Here is a 16906-nt window from a genome sequence, read left to right on the forward strand (position 1 = left end):
AGTAGGCCTGGGGTAGGCCCAAGGTAGGCCTAAGGTAGGCCTGGGGGTAGGCCCAAAGTGGGCCAGAAGTAGGCGTGAGGGTAGGCCTGGGGTAGGCCTGGGGGTAGGCCCAAGGTAGGCCTAAGTTAGGCCAAGGTGTCCGCATGTCCCCATGTCCCTGTGTCCCCGCTGCCGTCCGTCCGTCCCACTGACGTCCGTCCGTCCGTCCGTCCATCTGTCCCGCAGGGTACGTGGGGGCGGCCACGGTGGGGGCGGCCGCCTGGTGGTTCCTGTACGCCGAGGACGGGCCCAGCGTCTCCTACCACCAGCTGGTGAGCGACATGGCCGACGCGGCCCCATCATCCCCATGGTGACCCCATCATCCCCATGGTGACCCCACCACCCCCATGGTGTCCCAAGGTCCCCATGGTGTCCCCATCATCCCCATGGTGACCCCACCACCCCCATGGTGTCCCCAAGGTCCCAATGGTGTCCCCATCATCCCCAAGGTCCCCACGGTGACCCCACCACCCCCATGGTGTCCCCATCATCTCCATGGTGTCCCCACCACCCCAAGGTCCCCAAGGTGTCCCCAAGGTCCCCATGGTGTCCCCATCATCCATGGTGACCCCAGGGTCCTCAGGTAGACCTGGGGACCCCAAGATCCCCATGGTGACCCCAAGGTCCCCAAGGTCCCCATGGTGTCCCCATCATCTCCATGGTGTCCCCACCACCCCAAGGTCCCCACGGTGACCCCACCACCCCCATGGTGTCCCCAACACCCCCAAGGTCCCCACGGTGACCCCACCACCCCCATGGTGTCCCCAACACCCCCAAGGTCCCCACGGTGACCCCACCACCCCAAGGTGTCCCCAAGGTCCCCATGGTGTCCCCATCATCTCCATGGTGACCCCACTACCCCAAGGTCCCCACGGTGACCCCACCACCCCATGGCCACCCCAAGGTCCCCATGGTGTCCCCACCACCCCAAGGTCCCCACGGTGACCCCACCACCCCCATGGTGTCCCCCTTGTCCCCATGGCGTCCCCATCATCCCCAAGGTGACCCCATCACCCCCATGGTGACCCCAAGGTCCCCATGGTGACCCCCCCACCCCCATCATCCCCATGGTGTCCCCACCACCCCCAAGGTCCCATCGTGACCCCACCACCCCCATGGTGACCCCAAGGTCCCCATGGTGTCCCCATTGTCCCCATGGTGACCCCCCCACCCCCCGGCCCCTGCGGTGACCCCACCACCCCCCTGGTGTCCCCATCATCCCCATTGTCCCCACGGTGACCCCACCACCCCCAAGGTCCCCATGGTGTCTCCATCATCCCCATCATCCCCATGGCCACTCCAAGGTCCCCATGGTGTCCCCATTGTCCCCATGGTGTCCCCATCGCCCCCATGGTGTCCCCCCCACCCCCTGGTGACCCCCCGCCCCGCAGACGCACTTCATGCAGTGCACGGAGCACAACGCGGAGTTCGAGGGGCTGGACTGCGACATCTTCGAGTCGCCGGTGCCCATGACCATGGCGCTGTCCGTGCTCGTCACCATCGAGATGTGCAACGCGCTCAACAGGTGGGGCGCCCCACTGACCCATTGACTGACCCACTGACCCCACTGAGTGACCCATTGACACCATTGACCCCACTGACCCCATTGAGTGACCCATTGACACCACTGACCCCATTGAGTGACCCATTGACACCATTGACCCACTGACCCCAGTGAGTGACCCATTGACACCATTGACCCCACTGACCCCATTGAGTGACCCATTGAACCCACTGACCCCATTGAGTGACCCATTGACACCATTGACCCCACTGACCCCATTGAGTGACCCATTGACCCCACTGACCCCATTGAGTGACCATGGCGCTGTCCGTGCTCGTCACCATCGAGATGTGCAACGCGCTCAACAGGTGGGGCGCCCCACTGACCCCATTGACCCCATTGACCCCATTGAGTGACCCATTGACCCCATTGAGTGACCCATTGACACCATTGACCCCACTGATCCCACTGATCCCATTGAGTGACCCATTGACCCCACTGACCCATTGACTGACCCACTGACCCCACTGAGTGACCCATTGACACCATTGACCCCACTGACCCCATTGAGTGACCCATTGACCCCATTGACCCCATTGACTGACCCATTGACACCATTGACCCCACTGACCCCATTGAGTGACCCATTGACACCATTGACCCCATTGAGTCACCCATTGACCCCATTGACACCAGTGACCCCACTGAGTGACCTGTTGACACCATTGAGTGACCCATTGACACCATTGGTTGACCCATTGACCCCACTGACCCTATCGACCCCATCGACCCCATTGACCCCATTGCCCTCATCAACCCTGTTGACCCATTGACCCCACTGACCCCATTGCCCCCATCGACCCCACTGACCCCACTGACCCCATTGCCGCCATTGCCCCCATCGACCCCATTGACCCCATTGACCCCACTGACCCCATTGACCCATTGACCCCACTGACCCCATCAACCCTATTGACTCATCGACCCCATTGACCTCACTGACCCCATCGACCCCATCAACCCCATCGACCCCACTGACCCCATTGACTCATTGACCCCACTGACCCCATCAACCCCATCAACCCCATTGACCCCATTGACCCCATTGACCCATCAACCCCATCGACCCTATTGACCCATCGACACCATTGATCCTATTGACCCCACTGACCCCATTGACCCCATCAACCCTATTGACTCATCAACCCCATTGACCCCACTGACCCCATTGACCCATCAACCCCATCGACCCCATTCACCCCACTGACCCCATTGACCCATTGACCCCACTGCCCCCACCACCCCCATCCCCACCATCTTCACCGCCGTGTTCCCACCATCTCCACCACCATCCCCCCCCCACCCCCCCCGTTCCCCCGCGCGTCCCCCCGTCCCCGTGTCCCACGCGCCGTCCGTCCGTCCGTCCGTCCGCAGCCTGTCGGAGAACCAGTCGCTGGCGCGGATGCCGCCGTGGGTCAACATCTGGCTGGTGGGCTCCATCTGCCTCTCCATGTCGCTGCACTTCGTCATCCTCTACATCGACCCGCTGCCCGTAAGGGACGCGCCGGTGGCCGTCGGTGGCCGTGGGCTGGTGGCCGTGGGGTGGTCGGTGGCCATAGGGAGGTCGGTGGCCATTGGTGGTGGCCATGGGGAGGTTGGTGGCCATGGGGAGGTCGGTGGCTATTGGTGGCCATGGGGAGGTTGGTGGCTATTGGTGATGGCCATGGGGAGCTCGGTGGCCATGGGGAGCTCGGTGGCCATTGGTGGTGGCCATAGGGAGGTTGGTGGCCATGGGGAGGTTGGTGGCCATTGGTGGTGGCCATGGGGAGGTTGGTGGCCATGGGCTAGTGGCCATGGGGTGGTCGGTGGCCATGGGGAGGTTGGTGGCCATTGGAGGCCATGGGGAGGTCGGTGGCCATTGGTGGTGGCCATAGGGAGGTTGGTGGCCATTGGGAGGTCGGTGGCCATTGGTGGTGGCCATGGGGAGGTTGGTGGCCATGGGGAGGTCGGTGGCTATTGGTGGCCATGGGGAGGTTGGTGGCTATTGGTGATGGCCATGGGGAGCTCGGTGGCCGTGGGGAGCTCGGTGGCCATTGGTGGTGGCCATAGGGAGGTTGGTGGCCATGGGGAGGTTGGTGGCCATTGGTGGTGGCCATGGGGAGGTTGGTGGCCATGGGCTAGTGGCCATGGGGTGGTCGGTGGCCATGGGGAGGTTGGTGGCCATTGGAGGCCATGGGGAGGTCGGTGGCCATCGGTGGTGGCCATAGGGAGGTTGGTGGCCATTGGGAGGTCGGTGGCCATTGGTGGTGGCCATGGGGAGGTCAGTGGCCATTGGTGGCCCTGGGAGGTTGGTGGCCATTAGTGATGGCCATGGAGAGGTTGGTGGCCATTGGTGGTGGCCATGGGGAGGTTGGTAGCCATTGGTCAGGCGCTTGCCATTGGTGGCCATGGGGAGGTTGGTGGCCATGAGCTGGTGGCCATGGGTCAGTCAGTGGCCATTGGTGGCCATTGGTGTCCCTGGGTTGGTCGGTGGCCATTGGTTGCCCTGGGTTGGTCGGTGGCCATTGGTGGCCATGGGTGGGTTGGTGGCCATGGTGGCCCTGGGTTGGTTGGTGGCCAGTGGTGACCCTGAGTCGGCCAGTAGCCATGGTGGTCCTGGGTGGGTCAGTGGCCATTGGTTGCCCTGGGTTGGTTGGTGTCCCTGGGCGGGTTGGTGGCCATTGGTGGCCATGGGTGGGTCGGTGGCCCCGGTGGCCACTGGTGTCCCTGGGCAGGTCGGTGGCCCCGGTGGCCATGGGTTGGTCGGTGGCCATGGTGGCCGTTGGTGGCCATGGTGTCCCTGGGCGGGTCGGTGGCCCCGGTGGCCACGGTGACACGTGTCTCGGTGGCCACGCAGATGATCTTCAAGCTGACGCCGCTGGACCTGCCGCACTGGTGGGTGGTGCTCAAGATCTCCTTCCCCGTCATCCTGCTGGACGAGGTGCTCAAGTTCATCGCCAGGAACTACCTGGAGGGTGAGCACGGTGGCCACGGTGGCCACAGTGGCCACAACACCGGCCACGGTGGCCACAATGGCCCCAGCACCGGCCACAGTGGCCACAGTGGCCACAATGTCCCCAACACCGGCCACAGTGGCCACAGTGGCCACAATGGCCCCAACACTGGCCACAGTGGCCACAACACCAGCCACAGTGGCCACAGTGGCCACAATGTCCCCAACACTAGCCACAGTGGCCCCAGTGGCCCCAACACCAGTCCCAGTGGCCACAGTGGCCACAACACCAGTCCCAGTGGCCACAGTGGCCACAACACCGGCCACAGTGGCCACAATGGCCCCAACACCAGCCACAGTGGCCACAATGGCCACAATGACCCCAACACTGGCCACAGTGGCCACAACACCGGCCCCAGTGGCCACAGTGGCCACAATGTCCCCAACACCAGCCACAGTGGCCACAGTGGCCACAATGGCCCCAACACCAGCCACAGTGGCCACAGTGGCCACAATGGCCCCAACACTAGCCACAGTGGCCACAACACCAGCCACAGTGGCCACAGTGGCCACAATGTCCCCAACACTAGCCACAGTGGCCCCAGTGGCCCCAACACCAGTCCCAGTGGCCACAGTGGCCACAACACCAGTCCCAGTGGCCACAGTGGCCGCAACACTGGCCACAGTGGCCACAATGGCCCCAACACCAGCCACAGTGGCCACAATGGCCACAATGACCCCAACACTGGCCACAGTGGCCACAACACCGGCCCCAGTGGCCACAGTGGCCACAATGTCCCCAACACCAGCCACAGTGGCCACAGTGGCCACAATGGCCCCAACACTAGCCACAGTGGCCACAACACCAGCCACAGTGGCCACAGTGGCCACAATGTCCCCAACACTAGCCACAGTGGCCCCAGTGGCCCCAACACCAGTCCCAGTGGCCACAGTGGCCACAACACCGGCCACAGTGGCCACAATGTCCCCAACACTGGCCACAGTGGCCACAATGTCCCCAACACCAGCCACAGTGGCCACAATACCACTCTGTTCCCCCTCCTCACATCTCTATGGTCCCGATACCGCTCTGTCCCCTCCTCCTATATCTCTATGGTTCTGATCCCACTCTGTCCTCCTCCCCACGTCTCTATGGTCCCGATGCCACTCTGTCCACCTCCATGACCCCCCCATGTCCCCCCATCACCCCCATGTCCCCACCATGTCCCCACCATCATCTCCATGTCGCCACCATCACGTCCATGTCCCCCCCATCACCTCCATGTCCCCACCTTCACCCGCCTCTATGGTCCCAATACCGCTCTGTCCCCTCTTCCCACATCTCTATGGTCCCAATACCGCTCTGTCCCCTCTTCCCACATCTCTATGGTCCCAATACCGCTCTGTTCCCTCTTCCCACATCTCTATGGTCCCAATACCGCTCTGTTCCCTCTTCCTATATCTCTATGGTTCTGATACCGCTCTGTGCCCCTCCATGACCCCCCCATGTCCCCCCCATCACCTCCATGTCCCCTCCATGTCCCCCCCATGTCCCCTCCATCACCTCTGTGTCCCCACCATCACCACCATGTCCCCCATCAATCACCTCCATGACCCCCCATGTCCCCCCATCACCCCCATGTCCCCCCATCATCTTCATGTCCCCTCTCATGTACATTCTGTCCCCAGCGTGACCTCCCGTCCCGTCCCCTCCATCGGCCTCGGCTGCGGCCACAGGTACCCCCCATGTCCCCATCCCCCCATGTCCTCATCCCCCATCCCCCCGTGTCCCCATCCCCCCATGTGTCCCCATCCCCCCATGTCCTCATCCCCCCATCCCCCTGTGTCCCCATCCCCCCATGTCTCCATCCCCCCATGTGTCCCCATCCCCCCCATGTCCCCATCCCCCCATGTGTCCCCATCCCCCCATGTGTCCCCATCCCCCCATGTGTCCCCATCCCCGCCATGTGTCCCCATCCCCCCATGTGTCCCCATCCCCCCATGTCCCCATCCCCCCATGTGTCCCCATCCCCCCATGTGTCCCCATCCCCCCCATGTCCCCATCCCCCCCATGTCCCCATCCCCCCATGTCCCCACCCCCCCATGTGTCCCCATCCCCTCCATGTGTCCCCATCCCCCCATGTGTCCCCATCCCCCCATGTCCCCATCCCCCCCATGTGTCCCCATCCCCCATGTGTCCCCATCCCCCCATGTGTCCCCACCTCCCATGTGTCCCCATCCCCCCACATGTCCCCATCCCCCATGTGTCCCCATCCCCCCCATGTGTCCCCCATCCCCCCATGTCCCCATCTCCCCATGTGTCCCCATCTCCCATGTCCCCATCCCCCCATGTGTCCCCCATCCCCCCATGTGTCCCCATCCCCCCATGTGTCCCCATCCCCCCATGTGTCCCCATCCCCCCCATGTCCCCATCCCCCATGTGTCCCCATCCCCCATGTGTCCCCATCCCCCCGTGTGTCCCCACCCCCCATGTCCCCATCCCCCCCATGTGTCCCCATCCCCCCATGTGTCCCCACCCCCCCATGTGTCCCCATCCCCCCATGTGTCCCCATCCCCCCTCATGTGTCCCCATCCCCCCATGTGTCCCCATCCCCCATGTGTCCCCACCCCCCATGTCCCCATCCCCCCATGTGTCCCCATCCCCCCATGTGTCCCCACCCCCCCATGTGTCCCCACCCCCCATGTGTCCCCATCCCCCCATGTGTCCCCATCCCCCATGTGTCCCCACCCCCCATGTCCCCATCCCCCCATGTGTCCCCATCCCCCCCATGTGTCCCCATCCCCCCATGTGTCCCCACCCCCCCATGTGTCCCCATCCCCCCCATGTGTCCCCATCCCCCCCCATGTGTCCCCATCCCCCATGTCCCCATCCCTCCATGTGTCCCCACCCCCCCATGTGTCCCCATCCCCCCCATGTGTCCCCATCCCCCACCATGTGTCCCCATCCCCCATGTCCCCACCCCCCCCATGTGTCCCCACCCCCCCATGTGTCCCCATCCCCCCATGTCCCCATCCCCCCCCATGTGTCCCCATCCCCCATGTCCCCATCCCCCCATGTGTCCCCATCCCCCCATGTGTCCCCATCCCCCCTCATGTGTCCCCATCCCCCGCCATGTCCCCCAGTGGGGGGGGGGGGTGAAGTGGGGGGAGGGGCCAGACTCGTGCTCATCTGCGGAGTGGGGGTGGGGTGACCCTGGCACCGATGACGTCACCGTGTCCCCCTCTGTCCCCTCCCCCACAGCGGACGCCGAGGACCCCCGGAAGAAGCGGAAGTGACCGCGGGGCCCCTCCCCCACCCCCGGGGGGGCCCCTCCCCCCCTGCCCCTCCCCCCATCCCCCGCCCCCCCTCCCCCGGCGTCGCTTATTTATTTGCCAATAAAGGGGGAAAATCCCCCACCTGCCCCTCCCCCACTGCCCCCCCCGCCTGTTCTTTGTGGGGGGAGGGGCCATGGATGCACCAGCCAATCACAGCAGGGGTGGAGCCTGAGGGGGGAGGGGCCTTGGGGTGACCCCGCCCCCCCTGCCATGACCTCCCCGCCCCCCACGTTCGGGGCTCAGTCGCCCCCGAGCGGCGGCCGCAGGTGGGTGGGGGAGGGGAGGGGGGGGGGGAGGGGGGTGACGTGGCCAATCAGGAGCGGACTTTGGACCCCCCTGGCCGGGTTGGGGGAGGGGAGGGGGGCCTGGTGTGGACCCAGGCGTCCGGGGGGACCCAGGAGTTCGGGAGGGGACCCAGGCGTCCGGGAGGGACCCAGGAGTTCGAGAGGGGACCCAGGAGTTCGGGAGGGGACCCAGGCGTCCGGGAGGGACCCAGGAGTTCGGGAGGAGACCCAGGCGTCCGGGAGGGACCCAGGCGTCCGGGGTGGGGGGGTGGTGTCTATGGGGCAGGGCCCTGGTGCTGCTCTGTCCTCCCTCCCCACCATCTCTATGGTCTCCTATGGCTCTGATGCTGCTCTGGTACCTCTGTCCCCACACTCTATGGTCCCGGCACCACTCTGACCCCTTTCCCCCCGTCTCTATGGTCCTCCAGGGGCCCTCTCTGTCCCCTCTTCCCATGTCTCTGTGATACAGATACCACTCTCTCCCCTATTCTCGTGGCTCTGTGGTTCCTTAGGGAGCCTGTGCTGCTCTGTCCCCCTCCCCACATCTCTATGGTCCCAGTACCACTCTGTCCCCCTCCCCACATCTCTATGGTCCCGATACCACTCTGTCCCCTCTTCACCCATCTCTATGGTCCAGTGCCACTCTGTCCCCTCTTCCCACATCTGTATGGTCCCGATACCGCTCTGTCCCCTCTTCTTATATCTCTATGGCCCCGATACCACTCTGACCCCTCTCTCTATATCTCTATGGTCCCAATACCGCTCTGTCCCCTCTTCCTATATCTCTATGGCCCTGATACCACTCTGTCCCCTTTTCTCACATCTCTATGGTCCCAGTACCACTCTGTCCCCCTCCCCACATCTCTATGGTCCTGATACCACTCTGTCCCCTCTTCACCCATCTCTATGGTCCGAATACCTCAATGTCCTCTCTTCCTATATCTCTATGGCCCCGATACCACTCTGTCCCCCTCCCCACATCTCTATGGTCCCGATACCACTCTGTCCCCTCTTCACCCATCTGTATGGCCCCAGTACCACTCTGTCCCCCTCCCCACGTCTCTATGGCCCCGATACCACTCTGTCCCCTCTTCCCACATCTCTATGGCCCTGATACCACTCTTCCCCCTCCCCACATCTCTATGGCCCCGATACCACTCTGTCCCCTCTTCCCATGTCTCTATGGTCCCTTATGGTCCCGATACCACTCTGTCCCCTCTTCCCACGTCTCTATGGTCCCGATACCAACTCCACCTCCCCCTCCCCCTCCCCCCCAGGCTCCCATGGCCTCCCAGCCCCACGACCTGTGGGTCCAGCTCCCGCCCCACAAGCTGCGCTCCCTGGCCCGCGCCTGGTTGGACGAGGACTCCCCCGGCCCAGACGCGGCCGCGGTCGCCGTGGGTCCCGCCCCACGGCGCGCTCAGCTCCTCTGCAAGTCCGGGGGGGTCCTGGCGGGCGCCCCCTTCGTGGACGCCATCTTTGGCGAGTGCGGCTGCCGCGTGTCCTGGCGGCTCCGCGAGGGGGCCCTGTTGCCCCCCGGGAGGACCCTGGTGGCCGAGGCCGAGGGTCCCGGCGCCGCGCTCCTATTGGCCGAGAGGGCGGCGCTCAACTGCCTGGGGCGCTGCAGCGGGGTGGCCACGGCGGCCAGGAGAGCCGTCTCATTGGCCAGAGCCGCCGGGTGGGCGGGGACGGTGGCGGGGACCAGGAAGACCACGCCCGGGTTCCGATTGGCCGAGAAGTACGCGCTGGCGGTGGGCGGGGCCGACCCGCATCGCTACGACCTGGGGGGGCTCCTGATGATCAAGGACAATCACCTGGCGGCCGCCGGGGCGCCCCTGGAGCAGGTGGGGGGAGGACCCCAAAATTGGGGAGGGGGACCCCAAAGTGGGGGGGACATGGATTGGGGGGGGACACACCTCAAAGTGGGGGGGACATGGTGTGGGGGGAGATGAACTGGGGGAGGGATGAGTTGGGGGGACACCAAAGGGGGGGGGACACGAATTGGGGGGGACCCCAAAGAGGGGGGAACATTGATTGGGGAGGGACCCCAAAGTGAAGGACACATGGAGTGGGGGGAGATGAACTGGGGGGGGGGCCTGAATTGGGGGGACACCAAAGTGGGGGGACATGGATTGGGGGGAGATGAACTGGGGGGGGCATGAGTTAGGGGGACACCAAAGTGGGGGGACACGAATTGAGGGGGGGGTGACGTTGATGACGTCACAGGTGGTGGGGGCGGGGCTGGCGCAGCGCGGGTTCTGGCGCCGCCTGGCGGTGGAGGGCGGGTCCCTGTCCCCATTGATCCCCATTGACCCCATTGACCCCCATTGACCCCCATTGATCCCCATTGAACCCCATTGACCCCCATTGATCCCATTGACCCCCATTGATCCCCATTGACCCCCATTGACCCCCATTGATCCCCATTGATCCCCATTGAACCCGTTTGACGCCCATTGACTCCCATTGTCCCCCATTGACCCCCACTGACCCCCATTGATGACCCTATTGATGACCCCCGTTGACCTCGCTGATGACGTCACAGGTGGTGGGGGCGGGGCTGGCGCAGCGCGGGTTCTGGCGCTGCCTGGCGGTGGAGGGCGGGTCCCTGTCCCCATTGATCCCCATTGATCCCCATTGATCCCATTGACCCCCATTGACCCCCATTGAACCCCATTGACTCCCATTGAGCCCCATTGACCCCCATTGACCCCCATTGAGCCCCATTGACCCCAATTGATCCCCATTGACTCCCATTGATCTTCATTGACCCCCATTGACCCCCATTGACCCCCATTGATTCCCCATTGACCCCCATTGACTCCCATTGATCCCCATTGACCCCCATTGAGCCCCATTGATCCCCATTGACTCCCATTGACCCCCGTTGACCCCCATTGATCCCCAATGACTCCCATTGACCCCCATTGATCCCCATTGATCCCCATTGATCCCCATTAACCCCCATTGATCTCCGTTGACTCCCATTGACCCCCATTGATGACCCCATTGATCCCATTGACCCCCACTGACCCCCATTGACTCCCATTGACCCCCATTGACCCCCATTGATCCCCATTGACCCCCCCTTGGCCCCCATTGACCCCATTGACCCCCATTGACCCCCATTGACCCCCATTGATCCCCATTGACTCCCATTGATCCCCATTGACCCCCATTGACCCCCATTGATCCCCATTGACTCCCATTGACCCCCATTGACCCCCATTGATCCCATTGACTCCCATTGACTCCCATTGACCCCCATTGAGCCCCATTGACCCCCATTGATCCCCATTGATCCCCATTGACCCTCACTGATCCCCATTGACTCTCATTGATCCCCATGGTTCCCATTGACCCCCATTGACCCCCATTGACCCCCCATTGATCCCCATTGACCCCCATTGATCCCATTGATCCCCATTGACTCCCATTGATCCCCCATTGACTCCCATTGCCCCCCATTGACCCCCATTGATCCCCATGATCCTCCCATTGACTCTCATTGATCCCCATAGACTCCCATTGACCCCATTGACCCCCATTGATGACCCCATTGACCCCCATTGATCTCCATTGACCCCATTGACCCCTTGATGACGTCACAGGTGGTGGGGGCGGGGCTGGCGCAGCGCGGTTCTGGCGCCGCCTGGCGGTGGAGTGTGGGTCCCTGTCCCCATTGATCCCCTTGAGTCCCATTGATCCCCATTGATCCCCATTGACTCCCATTGATCCCCATTGACTCCCATTGCCCCCCATTGACCCCCATTGAGCCCCATTGACCCCCATTGATCCCCATTGATCCCATTGACCCTCCTGATCCCATTGACTCCCATTGATCCCCATTGATCCCCATTGACTCCCATTGACCCCCATTGACCCCATTGATCCCCATTGACTCCCATTGACTCCCATTGATCCCCATTGATCCCCATTGACTCCCATTGACCCCCATTGACTCCCCATTGATCCCCATTGACTCCATTGACTCCCATTGACCCCCATTGATCCCCATTGACCCCCACTGACTCCCATTGACCCCCATTGCCCTCCATTGATCATGACCCCATTGACCCCCATTGACCCCCATTGACCCCCTGTGACCCTTGATGACGTCACAGGTGGTGGGCGGGGCGGGTGGCGCAGCGCGGGTTCTGGCGCCGCCTGGCGGTGGAGTGCGGGTCCCTGTCCCCATTGATCCCCATTGAATCCCATTGACCCCCATTGACCCCCATTGATCCCATTGACCCCTTGATGACGTCCACAGGTGGTGGGGGCGGGGCTGGCGCAGCGCGGGTTCTGGCGCCGCCTGGCGGTGGAGTGGGCGTCCCTGGGGGCGGCGCTCGGAGCCGCTGGCGCCGGCGCCGACATCGTCCTGCTCGACAACTTCTCCCCCGAGGTTCGCCCCAAAAATGGGGGTTCCCCCCCCATCACGACACCCCGTGTGTGTCCCCCCGTGTCCCCCCGACCCGTTTCACCCCAAAAATGGGGGGGTGCCCCTGTATTTTTGACGACAAAATTGGGGTTCCATGCCACCCCCCCACACCAATCCGTTATAACCCCAAATTGGGGTGTTCATTCACCCCCAAATCGGGCCCCCCCCATTATCCCCCCCATTGACCCCCCTCGACCCCCAAATTGGGGTCTCCCCCATTATCCCTCCCCCCTGACCCCTTGACCCCCAAATCAGGGTTCCCCCCTCCCCCAAATCGTGGTTTCCCCCCCCATTATCCTCCCCCACTGACCCCCTCGCCCCCACATTGGGGTCCCCTCATATACCCCCTTACCATTGACCCCCAAATCGTGGTTCCCCCCTTATCCCCCCCCACCCATTGACCCCCTTGACCCCTAAATCGGTTCCCCCCATTATCTGCACCCCCCGCCCCGACCACCCTTGACCCCCAAATTGGGTTCCCCCCATCAGCCCATTACCCATTGACCCCCTTGACCCCCAAATCGGGTCCCCCCCATTATCCCCCCCACCTATTGACCCCCTTGCCCCCCAAATCGGGTCCCCCCATTATCCCCTGCACCCATTGACCCCCTCGACCCCCAAATCTGGTCCCCCCATATACCCCCTTACCCATTGACCCCCAAATCATGATTCCCCCCATTATCCCCCCCACCCATTGACCCCCTTGACCCCCAAATCGTGGTTCCCCCCATTATCCCCCCCCACTGACCCCCTTGACCCCCAAATCTGGTCCCCCCCATCACCCCATTACCCATTGACCCCCTTGACCCCCAAATTGGGTTCCCCCCATCACCCCATTACCTATTGACCCCCCCAAATTGTGGTTCCCCCCATTATTCCCCCCCATTGACTCCCAAATCGGGGTCCCCCCATTATCCCCCCCCACTGATCCCCTCGACTCCCAAATCTGGTCCCCCCATTGACCCTCAATATGGGTCCCCCCATTATCCCCCCCCCCCACCCCTTGACCCCCTTGCCCCCAAATCGGGGTCCCCCCATTATCCCACCTCACTGACTCCCTCGACCCCCAAATTGGGGTCCTCCCATTATCCCCCCCAGTGACCCCCTTGACCCCCCAAACTGGGTTCCCCCCATTATCCCCCCCACCCATTGACCCCCTTGCCCCCCAAATCAGGGTCCCCCTATTATCCCCCCCCACCCCTTGCCCCCCAAATCGGGGTCCCCCCATATACCCCCTTACCCACTGACCCCCAAATCCCCCCTTTATTCCCCCCTCTCCCCCCCATTGACCCCCAAATTGGGGTCCCCCCCATCACCCTTTACCTATTGACCCCCAAATCGGGGGTTACCCCCCTCCCCCAAATTGGGGTTCCCCCCTTACCCATTCACCCCCAAATCGTGGTTCCCCCCATTACCCTCCCCCACTGACCCCCTCGCCCCCCCCAAATGGGGTCCCCCCCATTACCCCCCCCCACTGACCCCCTCTTCCCCCTAAATGGGGTCCCCCCCCTCCTTGCGCCCCTGCAGGAGCTGCGGGAGGTGGCGGCCGAGGTCAAGGTCAAGTTCCCGGGGGTGACGGTGGAGGCCAGCGGGGGGGGTGACCCTGGAGACCCTCCCCCACATCCTGGGCCCCCACGTGGACGTCGTGTCCATGGGGTGTCTGACCCACGCGGCCCCCGCGCTCGACTTCTCCATGGCCGTGCTGCCCCCCGAGTGACGGGGACCCCCAATGGGACCCCAAAATCCGCCAGCAGGACCCAAAAATCCGCCAGCGGGACCCAAAAATTCATCATCAGGACCCAAAAATACATCATTGGGACCCCGAAATTCATCATCAGGACCCAAAAATCCAGCATGGAAACCCCGAAATTCATCAATGGGACCCAAAAATTCATCATCAGGACCCCAAAATACGTCATCAGGACCCAAAAATCCAGCATCGGGACCCCAAAATACATCATTGGGACCCCAAAATACATCATCAGGACCCAAAAATCCAGCATGGGGACCCCATAATTCATCAATAGTACCCAAAAATTCATCATCAGGACCCCAAAATACATCATCGGGACCCAAAATTCATCAATGGGACCCCATAATTCATCAATGGGACCCCAACATTCATCAATGGGACCCCATAATTCATCAATAGGAGCCCAAAATTCATCAATGGGACCCCAAAATCTATCATCGGGACCCCAAAATTCATCAATTGGACCCAAAGATTCAGCAATAGGAGCCTAAAATTCATCAGTGGGAGCCCAAAATTCATCAATGGGAGCCCATAATAATTTCAATGGGACCCCATAATTCATCAATAGGAGCCCAAAATTCATCAATGGGACCCAAAATTCATCAATGGGACCCCAAAATACATCATTGGGACCCAAAATTCATCAAGGGGACCCCAAAAATTCACAATGGGACCCCATAATTCATCAATAGGAGCCCAAAATTCATCAAGGGGACCCAAAAAATTCATCAATTGGACCCCAAAATTCATCAAGGGGACCCCATAATTTATCAATAGGAGCCCAAAATTCATCAATGGGACCCCAAAAATTCATCAATGGGACCCAAAAATCCATCAATGGGACCCCAAAACTCATCATTGGGACCCCGAAATTCATCATCAGGACCCCAACATTCATCAATAGGACCCCAAAAATTCATCAATAGGAGCCCAAAATTCATCAATGGGACCCCAAAAATTCACAATGGGACTCAAAATTCATCAATAGGAGACCAAAATTCATCAATGGGACCCCAAAATACATCAATGGGACCCCAAAATACATCATTGGGACCCAAAGATTCATCAATGGGACTCCAAAAATTCACAATGGGTCCCCATAATTCATCAATAGGACCCCAAAACTCATCAATGGGACCCCAAAAATTCACAATGGGACCCAAAATTCATCAATAGGAGACCAAAATTCATCAATGGGACCCAAAATTCCTCAATGGGACCCCAAAATACATCATTGGGACCCAAAAATTCATCAATAGGACCCAAAATTCATCAATGGGACCCCAAAATTCATCAATAGAACCCAAAAATTCATCAATGGGAGCCCATAATACATCAATGGGACCCCATAATTCATCAATTGGACCCCAAAATTCATCAATGGGGCCCAAAATTCATCATCAGGACCCCAAAATTCATCAATGGGACCCCAAAATACATCATTGGGACCCAAAAATTCATCAATAGGACCCAAAATTCATCAAGGAGACCCAAAGGTTCATCAATGGGACCCTGAAATTCATCAATGGGACCCCAAAATTCACAATGGGACCCAAAATTCATCAATAGGAGCCCAAAATTCATCAATGGAACCCAAAATTCATCAAGGGGACCCAAAATTCATCAATAGAATCCAAAAATTCATCAATGGGAGCCCATAATACATCAATGGGACCCCAAAATTCATCAATAGGAGCCCAAAATTCATCAATGGGACCCAAAATTCATCAATGGGACCCCAAAATACATCATTGGGACCCAAAATTCATCATTGGGACCCCAAAATTCACAATGGGACTCCAAAATACATCATTGGGACCCAAAGATTCATCAATGGGATCCAAAAATTCACAATGGGACCCAAAATTCATCAATAGGAGCCCAAAATTCATCAATAGGAGCCCAAAATACATCATTGGGACCCAAAAATTCATCAATAGGACCCAAAATTCATCAATGGGACCCAAAAATCCATCAATGGGACCCCGAAATCCATCATCGGGACCCCAAAATACATCATTGGGACCCCAAAATCGCTCATTGGGACCCCAAAATCCATCAATGGGACCCAAAAATCCATGAATGGGACCCCAAAAATTCATCAATGGGACCCAAAAACCTTGGGAATTACTGTCCCTAAACTGCCATAATTATACGGATTTTTGTCCCAAAATTGCTGGAATCTGTGAATTATTGTCCCAAAGTTACGTGCTGAAAATTATTGTCCCAAAACTTGCTGAAATGACCCAAAAATGCAAACACTCCCCCACCCCCAAGTACCCAGACACTTTGCCCCAAGGTTTGGGGGACCCAGGCGTCCGGAGGGACCCAGGCGTCCGGGGAAGGAGACACGAGCCAGATTTGGGGTGAAAAGTGCTTTATTGAAGGGGGGACCCGCCCCCTTGGGAAGGCACAGGGTGTTCTGGGGACCCAGGAGTTCAGGAGGGACCCAGGCGTTCGGGCGTGGGGGGATCTGCCCCCTAGAGAGGAAGTGACCTCATTCGAGACAGGAAGCCAGTTCAGACCAGTAACCCCCAGTTCATCCCAGTGCCGGGTTAGG

At 60.6% G+C, this 16906-nt stretch overlaps 1 protein-coding gene across 1 annotated transcript; it reads left to right on the forward strand.

The window, feature by feature from the left end:
- Positions 1-9438: 9438 nt before the first annotated feature.
- On the forward strand, positions 9439-14310 carry LOC308051164 (nicotinate-nucleotide pyrophosphorylase [carboxylating]-like; the record flags this gene model as incomplete). The annotated part of the gene is given in 4 exon segments (XM_080361494.1): positions 9439-9999; positions 12426-12557; positions 14121-14183; positions 14185-14310. Coding segments are annotated over 4 exon segments (882 nt in total).
- Between the last annotated feature and the right edge of the window lie 2596 nt (positions 14311-16906).

This window comes from Nesoenas mayeri (genome assembly GCF_963082525.1).
Source record: "Nesoenas mayeri genome assembly, chromosome: 32".
NCBI lineage: Eukaryota > Metazoa > Chordata > Aves > Columbiformes > Columbidae > Nesoenas > Nesoenas mayeri.